At 43.7% G+C, this 15,397-nt stretch overlaps 1 protein-coding gene across 1 annotated transcript in view; it reads left to right on the plus strand.

Annotated features, from left to right (window-relative positions):
• The window catches only part of LOC141145661 (KAT8 regulatory NSL complex subunit 1-like), a gene marked incomplete in the record, with an annotated part of 87,805 nt that extends 75,702 nt beyond the window's left edge, over window positions 1-12,103 (plus strand). Inside the window, 5 exon segments of the mRNA XM_073632499.1 lie at window positions 1,918-2,036; window positions 4,088-4,139; window positions 6,039-6,154; window positions 6,316-6,556; window positions 10,995-12,103. Coding sequence (XP_073488600.1) covers window positions 1,918-2,036; window positions 4,088-4,139; window positions 6,039-6,154; window positions 6,316-6,556; window positions 10,995-11,297 — 831 coding nt within the window.
• Between the last annotated feature and the right edge of the window lie 3,294 nt (window positions 12,104-15,397).

A 15,397-nucleotide genomic window follows, 5' to 3' on the forward strand; every position in this document is an offset into this window, starting at 1 on the left:
AGCCATATGTAAACCAGGCCTTTTTGCTTAAAAAATAAAAGACGAAAAATGTGTTTAATTTTTTTTATATATATTTTGCTTTTAAAGGTAGAAACCCCAGATCTCTCCATAAAGAGGACCTGTCATGCTGTATTATCACGGGATGTTTTTATACATTCCTTGCGATAGCAATGAAAGCGATGAAAAAATATTTTTAAAAGGGACCGTGTAAAAATTAAATAAATGTAATAATTTTTTTTTTTTAAAAACCTTTTAAAACGCCCCTGTCCCCACATGCTCACGCGCAGTGGTGAATGCATTAGTAGGTCACGCCCACATATGTAAATGATGTTTGTACCACACGTGTGAGGTATCGCTGCGTACGTGTGAGTGATTGCAATAGTTATAGTTCTAGACCTCCGCTGTAACTCCAAACTGGTTATCTGTAGAAATTGTTAAAGTGCCACCTATGGAGATTTTTAAGTACCATAAGTTGGCGTCATTCCACAAACGCGCCCTATTTTGAGCATGTTCGGTATCTATTTGCTCAACGTAACCTTTTTTGTAATATACAAGAAATTGGGGGGTATATATTTTGGCTTTTTTTTTTTTTTTTTTTTTTTTTGGCTTTTGTAAGAAAAAAAAAATTTCAAAACTATTTTTACGGGAAAAAATACACTTTAATGAATGTTTTAATTTACTAGTTTTGAAAAAAATGCTGCGCAAAAATCGTGGGACATGAAAAAAAAAAATTGCAATGATTTATTCTTACAAAGCAAAATACACCTTTTGTACACTGGTACTGACTAGTATAGGCCTGGTTCACACCGATGCATTTTTTACTTTTCAGTTTTGCAGACACTCACTACTTTCCATGTAACACGGTTTCCTATGGGTCACATTGACATCTGTGTATTTTCTGGAAAGGGACAGGGATTTTCCTTCTGTTTTTTGGTTCCATAGACTTCAGTGGATCAAAACTGTGTATTGAAAAACACAAAATGCACCCAGAATATGCAAACTGTGCTTTCTGCATTTTTTTTTTTTGGTGAAAATTTGCTGATGGGCAGATCTAAAAAAGTACAATTGCAGTAAAAACGCGCTGCATGCTTTTCTGCAGCTGTTCTATTGAACCAAAAAAAAAAAAGTACCGTTTTGCGTTTTAAGAGTCTCTGGCCCTTTCCAAAAACACAGAGGCACAAAAATGGATTGATGTGAACATATTCCATGGGAAGCCATGATAAAAGATGCCCTACAAGGCATGAAAAAACGCATTTGTGTGAATGGAGCCTAAGGCTCCGTTTACATCTTGGTGCCTCGAGCGACAATCGTGATAAAATTGTGCAAACAGAATCGCGGGGCGCCTGTCGCCAAAAAAGAGCTCTTGTACTTGTTTGCGCAATTTTACAGTGATTGTTGCCCATAGAATCGCATCAAAATTACGCTGCGTTTGGGGTGCTAGTGAAAGTGACAGGGAACGCACGGACGTCCCGCGATTTGCCGCTCTTTGGAATCGTGGGCAAAATTGTGGCGATTCCGCCTGTGATTCGGAATGCCAGGATGTGAACGGAGCCCAAGTGTTTCTCTTCGCTCTGTTTCTCTCCCGCAGTGCTGAAAGAGGGGCAAACTATTGTGTCCTCAGGCCCCTGACGTCCACCTATGATGTCATTGGTTCTTAGATGCTGGCATCTGGCCCACACAGTGCCCAAAGTTCTAGTGCTGCACAAAAAAAACCTGTGGCTTTGTTTTGGGGGGGCAGATCTGATCCACCCACTTGAGTTTTTGGACAATTTAGGGCAATTTTTAGGCATTTTAAGGCACCCCAGGATGTCTCGTCACCCTGGTTGCCAAAGGGCGGGGCTATAGTATGCCCGTGGCTTTAGTATGATGAAGATGGTGCTGTAAATGTGTGTTTTTTATCATTGCTTTTTATTTCAGGCTCTTAAACGGAAAAGGTTTGAGAACTCCTATGACATCGACAACATCGTCATTCCAATGTCTCTGGTGGCAGCTTCACGTGTGGAGAAACTTCAATACAAAGAGATTCTGACACCGAGGTACAGCCGCACACTGTGTGCCTGAGCCAAGCAGAGCTCACTCTCTCATCCTCTTCCCTGTAATAGGTTAGGAAGGTTATCTGAGCTCTAGTAGGGGGTTCATGTTCTGCAATTTCAGATGCTTTGCAACTTGCCCAACCCACTTCCTCAGTTCTGGGTGTCAGGAACCCCGCGCGCCCCCCCCGGTATGTATATGCTCACAGGTAGCGAACACCTTCTAAATTGTTAACCTTTATAGAAAAGATGAGCGAACACCGTAAACCCCTACCCCCCCCCCCCACCCCCGGCTGTTGCTGAGGTGTACCTCTGTGCAGGGCTTTAAGGACAGACCAAAGCGATTCTGATTGGTCAGTGTCTGCACAGTGAATTGCTCTGATCATCCCAGAAGCGCTACAGAGAGGAGAGCGGAGGTTTCAGCAGATCTCTGGACCAGCTGCTGCTGGGGGGGGGGGGGGGGGGAGACCTGACAGCTTAGCATCCCCAGAGGGAAGTGCAGCGGGGGGGTGTACTGTATACCTTTTTTTTTTTTATTTCCCTTTATCTGAAAATGTGAATGCACTAATCCAATTACCATGGAGAGGCGGATATTTATCCAAGAACAGGACGGATGTGAGTTGTGCAACCAACCTGTTCTGGTTACATAATCCCATCCTTTGTGTTAGGGAAGTCTACGTTACAGAACAAGTCCAGCTTAAAGCGCTGCGTTAACTGTTGGCGCTATATAAATCCTGTATAATAATAATAAAGGCTCGGTTCACATGGGTGCGATGCGGGAACACTGCGAATCTACTGCGGGTTCCTGCATCGCACCTGACTCACAAGCCAGTTCACACTGCTTTATGCGAACCGCTGTGTGTGTCAATACAAAGTTAATGACACCCCCAGATCGGTTTTGCATATTGCAGGGCAAACTGTCAGTTCGGACATGAATCGGATCACTTTGCGTTTTGTATGGCTGAATTTGCATTGCACAGACATCACAGGTGATTTGCAGTGTGGTGCAAATCGCATGCGATCTCAAACAGCGTACTAGTGTGAACCGGGGCTAAAGTGATTCTAAAGGCAAAAGCTTTTTGTTTTTCCCTTTTTAAAGCAGAGTTCCACCCAGAAATGGAACTTCCGCTTTTTGGGATCCCCCCCCCTCCGGTGTCATATTTGGCACCTTTCAGGTGGGATCAGATACCTGTATAAGACAGGTATTTGCTCCCACTTCCTGGCATAGATAGCCACAGTATCCGTGGATATCTATGCCATATGCGGCGCCTCCGTCCGTCCCTCCCATCGTCGTCCTCGTCCCCCTCGCTGTCTTGGAGACACACAGGTCCTAGAAGACAGCAGGGACCAGTGGGATTGTGCAGCGTGACTCACGCATGGGCAGTAGGAACCAGGCTGTGAAGCCGGAAGGCTTCACTTCCTAATTCCCTTACCGAAGATCGCGGGCGCCCTGGACAGGTAAGTGTCCTCATTTTAAATGTCGGCAGCTGCAATATTTATTAAAAAAAAAAATAGGCGGAACTCCGCTTTAATGCATTCCATGCAGAATAGACATGTGCACTGTGTGCTGCAATAAAATGCCTCCTATCTGCTCGCTGTCTCCTCCGGCACTGTGAACGGAGCTGTGTATACCGGGCCGGTCTCCTGAATGCCGGGATGACTGCCTCCTGCCCATGTGCAGGAGTGACGTCATTGCAAACAAATTGCAAGCAGCTCCCTCTTGCCCCCCCCCCCCAAAACTATTTACCTGAGCCCGATCTCAGTTCAGCGATGTGCACAAGAGCATAGGTTCTCTCGGGGGTGCACTGTGCCAAGTCATGGCGCAGATAAGTAGAACATGTTTTATTTTTCAAAATTAATTTAAAAAGTTTGAGTTTAGAAGCATTTTAATGTGACACCTAACTTTGGCATGACCCTGATAAATGAGAACCTTCACAGACCGTCATCGGTGAGCCGTCTCTCCTCTGAGATTTTATGTTCAGAGAATCATTATATAAAATGTTTGGTGATAGAGCTGGAACATTTTTAGAATTTATTTTATTTTTTTTTTTTTCCAGTTGGCGAGTGCTGGATTCTTCGGAGAAAGATCTGCTGGATGTGGATCCACAGGTGAGCTGCCCTCCTATTGGCACCAACTCTCTCTTAGCCCCAATTCACACAGATTCGACTCTAAAATCACTTGAAGTAGCACGATTTCAGGTGAGACTGAAATCGCAGAAAATGGTGCAGGAAGCTTTTTTTTTTTTTTTTTTTTTTTTTTTTTATAAATCAATGTGGCACCACAAAGTCTGAACCGCACCAATTTGAACAGTTTCTTTGCCGACAATTGGGTGCGTCTTGTCATGTGACTTGCAACTGGCAAATCGCATGACAAGTCACACTTGGTGTTAATGGCAGCTTTAAAGTGATACTAAAATCTTTTTCTACCTTTATTGTGGTAGTAAAGTCCTTTATCTTGATTTATACCTATAGGTAAGCCTATAATAAGGCGTATAATAGGGCTTACCTGTAAATATCTCCTAAACGAACACGGTTTAGGAAATATTTAGCAGCGAAGGCGATTTCACCGGTGCACTGCGTGCCATCCCCTTGAGAGCCGTGCCTCCCCCACAAGCATGTGCGGGAGTGACATTGCGGCTCGTCCATTCAAACAGCGGCAGCCCACGAACCCAGAAGGAAGTCCAGGGGGAGGTGGAAGCTGTGTCAGCGGTCACAGGACAATGCTGGAGGGCTTCGTTTTCAAGCAAGCCTTTCATAATGTGCTAGTACACGATGTATGTCGCATACTATGCAATGCATACTAGCACATAATGCTCTTAAATTGCAGGGAGAAAGCTGTGGGGTTTTTTTAATTTAGGTTTTTTTGTTTACGACTGCTTTAATGCATTAATGCCCGCCCCCCCCACAAATAGCTTTCTTTTGGTCGTATTTGATCACCTCTGTGGTTTTTATTTTTTGCGCTTTAAACAAAAAAGCAACAATTTTAAGGGGGGGGGGGGGGGGGCAATAAATTTTTACTTTCTGCTATAAAACCTCCAATAAAAAATGTTTTCATCAATTTAGGCCAATATGTATTCTGCTAAATGTTTTTGTTAAAAAAAAAAAAAAATTCCGATAAGCGTATATTGGTTTGCGCGAAAGTTATAGCGTCTTCAAACTATGGGGTGTTTTTATTGAATTTTATTTTTTTTTTACCAGTAATGACAGCATTCAGCTTTTTTTTTTTTTTTTTTTTTTTTTTTTTTTTTTGGGATTGCGGCGGATAAATCGGACACCTAACTGACAATTTTTGTGGGGACCAGTGACACTAATACAGTGATCAGTGCTAAAAATATGAACTGTCACTGTACTAATGACACTGGCAGGGAAGGCGTTAACATCAGGGGCGATCAAAGGATTAAGTGTGTCCCTAGGGAGCGATTTCTAACTGTGTGGGGGATGGTTTGACTGGGCAAATAAAGAGATCCGTGTTCCTACTTGGCAGGAACACAAGATCTCTCTCTTTCCCTCTGACAGACCGCCATTTTGCCTCTTCCGCTGAAGGATCGTGGCTGGCCAGCGGATATAGGGTCCCCCGGACTCGCTGGTTGGTTCCCCTTCTGGCCAATCAGCACGTGCCCCAGAGCTACTGCACTGAACGACGTACAGGTACATCGTTTCGCGCAGCCATCCCGCAGTAAATGTGCGGAAGGCGGTCTGGAGCATATATATATATATATATATATATATATATATATATATATATATATATATATATATATATATATATATATATATATATATATATATATATTCCGCAAGTTTATTGACAGTTGGATGGATATCTGTAGTGAGACTGACCACCACACTCTGATATGGCAGTCCTATTATTAAGTCAGCTGCAGTATGTGTAGCTGCTGGCTTTTAATTTTTGCAGGGGTGGGCGGGGCAGACCTCCGCTTTTTAACGTTTGTAAGTTCGGCGTCAGAATTTGTATATATTGGCTCTATTGTTTTTATTTTTTTTTAGCTGGAAGATTTGTCATCTGATGTGTATCAAGAACGACACAGCCAATTTGAGGAGCTGGAACGTTCCCGGTGGGATTCATGGGCTTCTACTACTGCGCCCCAACGACGAGGGAGCAGGTAAGTGCTAATCCCGTGTTATAAGAGTTCAGAGATCGAGACGGCTTTATGACAATTCTACCCCAGAGGAGCAGAAACTGGGCGTGGATTTAAATTTGGGATAAACTAAGGGCCAATGTTCTTTTTTTTTTTTTAATTAATTTTTTTTTTTTTTTTTACAGATCATCCAACAAATCAGATGGTCGTTGGACACCACAGCCTCCGAACAGCCAGGGATCATCTCAGCAGATTCCCTCCCCAGACATCAGATTCCAAAGCCTTAACGACGTCCCATTTTCCCTGTCATCTGCTGCAGCCGACAACCCAGAGCCTTACAGCACTGTCCAATGCCGGACCCGAGTGCTCTCCTGGAGCGAAGATACCAGATCTTCCACGCCTGAGATCCCAGATGAGGAGGAACAGGTATGTTGGCTCCTGCAGATTTTCACCATTTCCGCAGCACTTGGACCTCATTCACATGTGCTTTCTTTAGCTTACGTCTGTGTGAGGGGCTGTTCTACCTGCACAGGTATTTTTTTGTGACCCGTGCAGGCAGTGCCATTCATTTCAATTGGGGAAACAGTAGCTGTAAGAACAAAGCCGCCGCTCCCAATGTGAGAGCTGCGTGGGTGCGGGTGCACAACCCCAAAGGCAGATAGTCTGCCGCTACCGTGCAGCCCCTGTATCCTAACTGAAATGAGTGGGACTGCCGGCACAGGGGTGTGCAAAAGAAGAAAAACCTGTGCATCCCTTTGCAGTCAAACGCCCTCACGTAGTCCATAGCAGAGGTTCTCAACCCTGTCCTCAAGTACCCCCAACAGGCCGTGTTTTGGGAATTTCTCTTAGATAAAATAGTTGTCCAAAATACCAAGCCATTGACTCTGACACCTGTGCAAGATGAAGGAAAACCTTGAAACATGGCCTGTTAAGGGTACTTGAGGACAAGGTTAAGAGCCACTGGTCTATAGTACGGATATGTAACGAGGCCTTTAGCGGTCAAATTGCAGAATTTTGTGTTTTAACGGACTTGTGGGTTTGGCATTACGGCGTACCACCTCCACCTAGATACTGATCCTTACTTAAAAACCAAATTGGGAATTCTGTCTAGCTTCTCAAAAAGAGGTCCCCTGTAGTCTCCACAGCTATAAAAATGTCTGTTCTACATCAGAGGAGTTACTTTACTAAAACTGCAAAATCTGGTGAAGATCTGCATAGAAACTATCATCTTCCAGGTATTTTGGCAAAGCTTGAAGTGGTTGTAAACCCTTTACAAGCACTTTTTACTACAGGCAAGCCTATAATTAGGCTTACCTGTAGCTACAATGGATATCTCCTAAACCTGCACGGTTTAGGAGGTATCCCTGTATTTGCCGACGTGATCGGCACTTAAAGAGGAGGGCCAGTCAAAAAAAATTAAAAGTCAGCAGCTACAAATACTGCAGCTGCTGACTTTTAATTGGACACTTACCTCTCCCAGGGTCCAGCGATGCGGGGGATCGAAGCCCCGCTTGTCTCCCCCTCTGTTCGGCGGCGCTGGCATTGCAACTGTGGTTGCCGGGCTGTGGCTTCACTGCCTGGCACCCACTGTGCATGTGCGAGCGCCGTGATTGGCCGCTCAGTCACCTGGGACCTGTAATGGGTCCCAGATGATTGACAGGAGGGAGGGAGCAGAGCTGAGTCCTTCCTGTGCCGAGACGGAAGTGATGTCACCAGCCCAGGCACTGAAAGAGGCAGACTACGAGGGACCCCCTAGCAACAGACATTTAGAGGTGAGTAAAAAAAAAAAAAAATATCCAAATGTTTTTTTGTGTTTTTTTTTTTTTTTTTTTTTTTTTTTTAGGATTTTTCATGTAGGTTTTTTTTTTTTGGGTGGAACCCCACTTTAAGCAAACTGAAGCAACGCACGTGCCATTGCTTCAGCCTGTGTGATGTCATCGCGGCTCCGGTCAATCACAGCGCCAGAGCCGCGATACCCTGGAAGTAACCCCCGGGAGCCATGTCGGTGGTGAACGAGGACCGATGTGGGGGCTTCGATCTCAGGTAAGTAATTTTAATATATAATGAGCTAGTATGCTATGCATGCCAGCTCATTTTGCCTTTGTCTTGCAGGTTTTTTGTTTTTTTGTTAGGATTTGCAACCACTTTATTTGAACAAGCTGAGGTTAGAAGCCGATTGGCTTCAAAGCAGAGCTGCACCAGATTTTGCACTTTCCAGTTTTAGTCAATCAGTCCCCTGTGTGCTCACTGGCATCCCATGTTTCCTACCGTTCGGTTCTTCCAGCACTGCCCCCTGTAGACACTTAATGAGCATTCATGTGCTCTTCTCCCCTGCCAGGGGCTGTGGCTGCATTCGTCAACCGGAATGTAACTGCTGAATCGGCTTCCGCTGATGTCATCCCACAGCAGTTTTCTTGGGACATGGAAGCCTCCTGCTATAGGAATGTCTGACATCCCTAGATACTCCATGACTAACATTCTCTGAATAGCTAGGGGCGGGCTTGGAGGTGGGTCTGCCTGTGTAATCATATCCTTCCTGTTGGGCCTCGTTCACACCATGTGCAGAGCATGCGTTCTGCAAGGGCACAAAGAAAACAATTGTTCTCTATGTGCCCTGTTCACATCACAGCACCGGTATCGCCTGCAGATTTTTATTTTCCCCAGGAATCTGCAAAGTGTATGCAGTTTTTTCTGCATGGAACAAATCTGCCGTGGTGTCAGAAATGTGGTGTGAACGGGGCACACAGAGAACTATTTTTGTTTGTTTTTCCTTTGTAGAGAAATTTACATATCTCTGCATGGAAAATATCACACCATAACACTGGCACCACGTGTGCAACAAGACACACACAAATAAAAAAAACATTTTGTTCTTGCAGAGACATAATAAATAAATACGCATGTCTCTGCACAAGGTGTGAACAAGCTTATGCAAGTTCATCAGTTTTTATGCAAGGGTGTTGTGAATGAGGCATTAGGCTCAGTTTACACTGCTGAGACGGTAAAGTCATACAACTTTGCCTGCGACTTTTCCCTTCGACTTCTTTCCTACTTGATCTGACTTGGATGCAATTTCAGCCCCTGTAGAGGCTCCTAAATGGCATCCAAGTCGAACCAAAGTAGTGCAGGAATCTTTTCTAAAGTCAGAGTGACTTGTGTAGTATGGGGGGGGGGGGGGGGGGTACATCGCTTTGCCTGTACATGTCGCCCACAATATGTACTATGGGCGGTTGGTAAGGAAATTTCTTGGGGACCCCATCCCCATTGGAAGATTTCTCCTCTGTTACTTTTCTGGGAACACTTAAACAGAAGAAACAGACAGCGCAAAGCCTAATTACTAAAACTCAGCAGCTGGACACTGTAGGTCAATATACAAAACCTAAAAAGACATACACAAAATATAGCAGTGCAGCGCTCATTACAGGTCAGATGTATACACATAAAATGTACATATTAAACGTACATAGATAAAACGCATGAGGCAAAGTCCCAAAAAGTATATCTTAGTCCGAGGAGATCAAAAGCTGCCCACTTGCAGAAGGGGGATCCCTCAGTTGGCAAGGAAAGGGTGCAGTGATAGGATAAGATTGTATTCGTTGTATCACCACCAATGTGAACCTCCACCAAGGGTCTAGGCTGCTCACCTTATTGAGTGGACCTTCTGCGTTAACAGCAAGGTCACTCATGCGTTCCCTTCCACAGGGTAGATTATGGAGATAGGGGTCCACAGTATCCCACATTCAGTCTCATCGGTTGATATATATCATGTTAAAAACAAAAATAACAGGACATAGTGCTCTCCATACGAAAAGGTATAAAATGTATTAAATAAGAAAAGCATTACTCACAAAGCAAGCACTGTTTCCCAGTGCAGGAGTATACAGCATAAAATGAACCAGATGGGTGGCTGTACTGACATCACAGAGCCCCTCGCACGCGTATCGTCCGTGTGGACTTCCTCAGCGACTTTTCTGGGAACAACCCAACATTTGGTATTTTATTTTACTTTCTCTTTCAGTTATGATGGTAAACAGGACAAATAGAGGATGAATATCCCTAACAGGGGGTACAGACAGCAATAAAAACTGTCAATCATTCTAATCGCTCTCCACTCCATCCAAAACTTAAATAGGAACTGCAGTCTGCTCACACTGAGTCTGGAATCTCATTTTAACTGGGCAGCTGAAGCTGCTGCCTGTCGAATTTCTGGATTTGTGCAGACACACACTTCCACAGCTCTCATTGGCCCTCTTATGACTCATCCCCCCTCCCTTCCCGGTTAACTCTGAGTGAGAGAGAGCTGTGCATGATGTCATAAGCCTAGACTAATGACCAGACAAACAGGAAGTGGGCTGTATAAGGTATTTACTGGCAGAAAAAAATTGTTTTACTATCCAAAGTTAAAACCACAACAAGGCAGAAGATTTAATAGATGGAAAGATGAAAAAATGACTGAAGAGCCACTTTAAAAAAAATAAAGTTTATGTTTTAGCAATACTTTAATTGTCGGGGTACCATCCACTTTATTTTGTGATCCAGACCCCTTCTTTGTAGGACAAGAAAAGCTGCCATGTGTGCAATCTGTTAAATCATTTATGGAGGATCCTTTTCTGTTCAGTTGAAAGTCTTGTCTTCTTCTTTCTTTCTTTCTTTCTTTCTTTCTTTCTTTCTTTCTTTCTTTCTTTCTTTCTTTCTTTCTTTCTTTCTTTCTTTCTTTCTTTCTTTCTTTCTTTCTTTCTTTCTTTCTTTCTTTCTTTCTTTCTTTTCTTTCTTTCTCCTCCTTCCCAGACACTATATAGATGAACTAATTCAGAAGTTGATTTTCTGCACTCTCAGATGATGGGTTTTGTTTTTCCTCCTGCAGATTGTCCAGCCGTGGGAACCGCGCTCTTTTCCTCTCTCAGACAGAGACTGCCGCGCTCTCCAGAACTCGCCTGAAACGCTGAGCAGAGGCAGGACCAAGCCGCCCCCGGACGTTTCCTGGCCGAGCAAACCTGGCGCATGGACTGAAAACGTAGACTCTGGCACGTCAACAGAAATCCTCACCCCAGCCTCCAAAGAGCCCCCCCTACCCAATAGCATTTCAGTAGTTCGAGTCCGAGCCCACAGCGGCGACAAAATAGCGAGCCTGGAATACTTTCCACCCAGGCCGGTGAACAAGAGATGAGAGGTCCTCCTTTTTTTTTATTTTTATCACAGGATGTGTGAGCAGAGAACACAAATCCATATACTTTATTTCAGTATCAAGTGCTTGGCTGGCTTGCAGGCCCAAGTGGAGCATTAGGGTGCACCATGATGTAGGGGGTCCTGGGCTCAGCGGCACACTGAAGTGAGAAGCCTGCGAGTGGTACAGCACACGGCTACATGCTGAAAGTCCATATGGGCCGCAGGAGGGTCTCCGTAATGTGGAGGACCCCCAATTTCCTGTGGTCTCCTGGTAGCTGCGTAGGCAGGTGCGTGGAGCAGGCTCGTGTAGCTGGTTGAAAGAGGTGAAGGATTGGTAAAAAAAAAAAAATTACAGAGCATTCAAATCGGTAAAAAGAAAAAATATAATGAAAGTCGGGGGGAAATAATGAGGTTTAGACCCTCGACGTCCAGAGGGGAGAGAGAGCTTTGCAGCGTCGGAGGCTTCTGTGGCTATGAGGTGGCCAGATGCTGTTCAGGTGTCTCCATTTCCTGTCCCAGTCCTGAATTTCTATCCTACTTGTTCATCACTGTGTATCGGTGGCAGGAGGAGAATGCCACGTTCCCGGTGTTTGTCACGTCACCCACACAACTTTTTTGCTTGCATCACTCACCGCAGTGGATGGCCGGAATCTCGTGTAGAATTGTCAGGTCTGTCTGTCTGTGCAGAGGTTGTGGTCTCAGAAAAGTTACAGCCGATCTCCTCCTCCCTCACTGTCCCTGGGAACAAAGATGCTGTAATTATTTAATAAATGGGGGGGGGGAATGACTCCTATATGAGAATAGCCTGGTGTATATGGATATATGGAATTAGACTAAAAAAAAATAAAATAAAAAAAATAATAAATTCTAAATCCTATTAGATAACCTGGTGCTTGTCTTGGTTTTGTATGTTTTTAAATGTCATCCAAAAAAAAATGTGGTCCAATAGCGTGCCTTCGTTACAGATCAGATGTTTTACATGCATATTATATTCTACATCTTGCTGGGATTTTTCTGTTTACTGCAGTTCAAATTATTACCACTCCAGTGATATTTATATACAATGCAAAGCTTGTTACGATTAACTACTTGCTGACCGCGCCATAGCCGAATGAAGGCCAGCCAGTTCTGGGAGGGGGGCGTCATGACGTCCTTCAGTGATCGCTGCGGTGCGTAGGCGGCGGGCACTGCTCATCGCAGATTGAGGTAAAGAGCCAATCGGCAGTTTTTTTTTTTTTTTTTTACCACGTGATCAGTTGTGTCCAATCACAGCTGATCACAATGTAAACGGAAGCCGGTTATTGGCGTTCTTTTCCTCACGCTGACAACATGAGAAGAGAGCCGATATATAACCGGCTTATGTAAAAGGGACATTTTATACTGATAATCGGTGCAATCCCACCGCTGCCAGTCAGTGCCGCCTCAGCACATATCAGTGAAGGAGAAAAATGTGTTTGCAAAATTTTATATCTCTGAAAATTAGTGTTTGTTTTTTTTTTTTTGTTGTTTTTTTTAATTCCCAGTCTTTTTTAGGCTGAAATAAACCCCCCAGTCGTGATTAAATGGCACCAAAAGAAAGCTCTATTTGTGTGAACAAAATTATAAAAAATGTAATTTGAGTACAGTGTTACGTGACCGCGCAATTGTCGATCTAAGTGTGACATCGCTGAAGGCTGAAAAATGGCCTGGGCAGGAAGGGGATAAAAGTTAAAGAAAATAAAAATGCAGCGCACAGGAAACACTTCCTAGGGAAGAGTATTCACTAATATTGTACGTGTAATGAAAAATATTGTGAATATATTAAATTGTGTATATCAACAAACAAAGGGAGAGGGGTTTCATATGGACCCGTCACATATATATAAAAACAAATGCATCAATGTCCCTCCAATGACCATGCATGAAATGTTGGTCTAATCAGGGTCAGTCTCTTTCACAGGTCGACTTCTCATGAGATCCCTATATAGTTCATATAAGAAGTAACGATCAGATCAGTGCAGTCTCTTATATGGGGGGGGGGGAGCACAATGTAGTCCTCCTTAAGGGCTCAGATGGTAAATATAACTTCACACAGGAAGACGACGGATACACATCAAGTAATCATTTTAAGACGTATGACCTTGGTGGTGTGGGCGTGTCATTGCCATCATCCCATATCAATTTGTAAACAATTATATATAAACCTCCTGAGGGGATTTTTGAGGCAATGAAATTTTTTTTGATTTTAGATAAAAGAATATTTATTTATATCAATTAATTCTTAGAAGATACAAAAATTACATAAATGGTGCAAGGACAGAATTACATAAATAACAATTCCTGGGTTCAAGAAAAGCTTGTGTGTACAGCAAATCACATTACAATGTAACATAGACTAAAAAAATGAGAGTATATGAAGGAGAGTGATGCATCGCACTACCCAGTAGGGTCACTACAGATGATACCGTAGCGTGGAGTAGTGGATTCCAATGCGTTTCAACAAATAAAAGTCTTCTTCAGGGAAATACATCACAATCTAAAAAGATCAGAGATAATAATATTACTTTTTGTAACTATATGTATCCATGCATTTTCGTTTTTTCACAATGTGGGAAAATGCATGGATACATATAGTTACAAAAAGTAATATTATGCATCACTCTCCTTCATATACTCTACAATGTAACATAGACTAAAAAAAAAATGAGAGTATATGAAGGAGAGTGATGCATAACATTACTTTTTGTAACTATATGTATCCATGCATTTTCCCACATTGTGAAAAAACGAAAATGCATGGATACATATAGTTACAAAAAGTAATATTATTATCTCTGATCTTTTTAGATTGTGATGTATTTCCCTGAAGAAGACTTTTATTTGTTGAAACGCGTTGGAATCCACTACTCCACGCTACGGTATCATCTGTAGTGACCCTACTGGGTAGTGCGATGCATCACTCTCCTTCATATACTCTCATTTTTTTAGTCTATGTTACATTGTAATGTGATTTGCTGTACACACAAGCTTTTCTTGAACCCAGGAATTGTTATTTATGAAATTCTGTCCTTGCACCATTTATGTAATTTTTTGTATCTTCTAAGAATTAATTGATATAAATAAATATTCTTTTATCTAAAATCAAAAAAATTTAATTGCCTCAAAAATCCCCTCAGAGAATCCACACACTGTACCAGGGTGAGTCAATCAAGCATGGAACGATATCCCACAATGAGTCTTCCAACCACCATTACTGTAGACCAGGTGAAGCGTGACGACAAACGTTTCTGATGGGCAAGTGGTTGAAGTCTGAGGTTGCAAAAAAAAAATTATTCATACACCTATACTACAGCATCTTTCTGTTGCAGCTGTCCCATGTCGGCCTCAATTACTCAGTTCTCAGTCTTAAACGGTCATGTGATCTCTCAGGTCTCTGTCCGCTCTGCTCCTTCTGCGCTCCCTGGAGCACCGGGCTGGCTCAGGCTTTTGGCTGAGAGGTGGAGCCAGCTGTCAAGTATCTGAGTGGATCCCCACAATATGATTGGGATCCTTCCATAGCTTGGAGTGGCTGATAGTGGGCCATCCCCTCGTTGTCAGATGACGTCTATCAGCTGACTCCTGTGACCCACAAGGGAAGTATGACCAAAAAAGTTTTGGCCGTACTTCGAAGGTCCTCAAACAAAGGAAATGGACACCCTGGGGCATGGGTGCTCGACCCGTGGCCCTCCCAGCTGTTGCTGCACTACTAGTCCCATCATGACTCTGCCTTTGAGAGTTATGCTTGTAACTGTCCGCCTTGTGGGACTTGTAGTTCTGCAACAGCTGGAGGGCCACAGGTTGAGCACCATGCGGTCTGGGGGGGTCCCTCAACCGACTCCCGGCCCCATAAGAGTTCTAAAAGCCAGCAGTCGGGGGCAGGCATTCAAGTCATGATATTGGCTGTCACGTGATCGGAAAGCTCTCGATCTCAAGTATGCATCGGGAGCTTAATGATCCCCGCCGGCTACCTGGGCTCTTAGCGTGGTAAGTTGTAAACACGGGGCCGCCGCACATATGTGGCCGTTTTGGCGTCAAGGCCCATTCATCGAGCGGCTACGTAGGAGTATGGCTGGTGCCAAGGGG

The sequence above is a fragment of the Aquarana catesbeiana genome, linkage group LG05, assembly GCF_042186555.1.
Source record: "Aquarana catesbeiana isolate 2022-GZ linkage group LG05, ASM4218655v1, whole genome shotgun sequence".
NCBI lineage: Eukaryota > Metazoa > Chordata > Amphibia > Anura > Ranidae > Aquarana > Aquarana catesbeiana.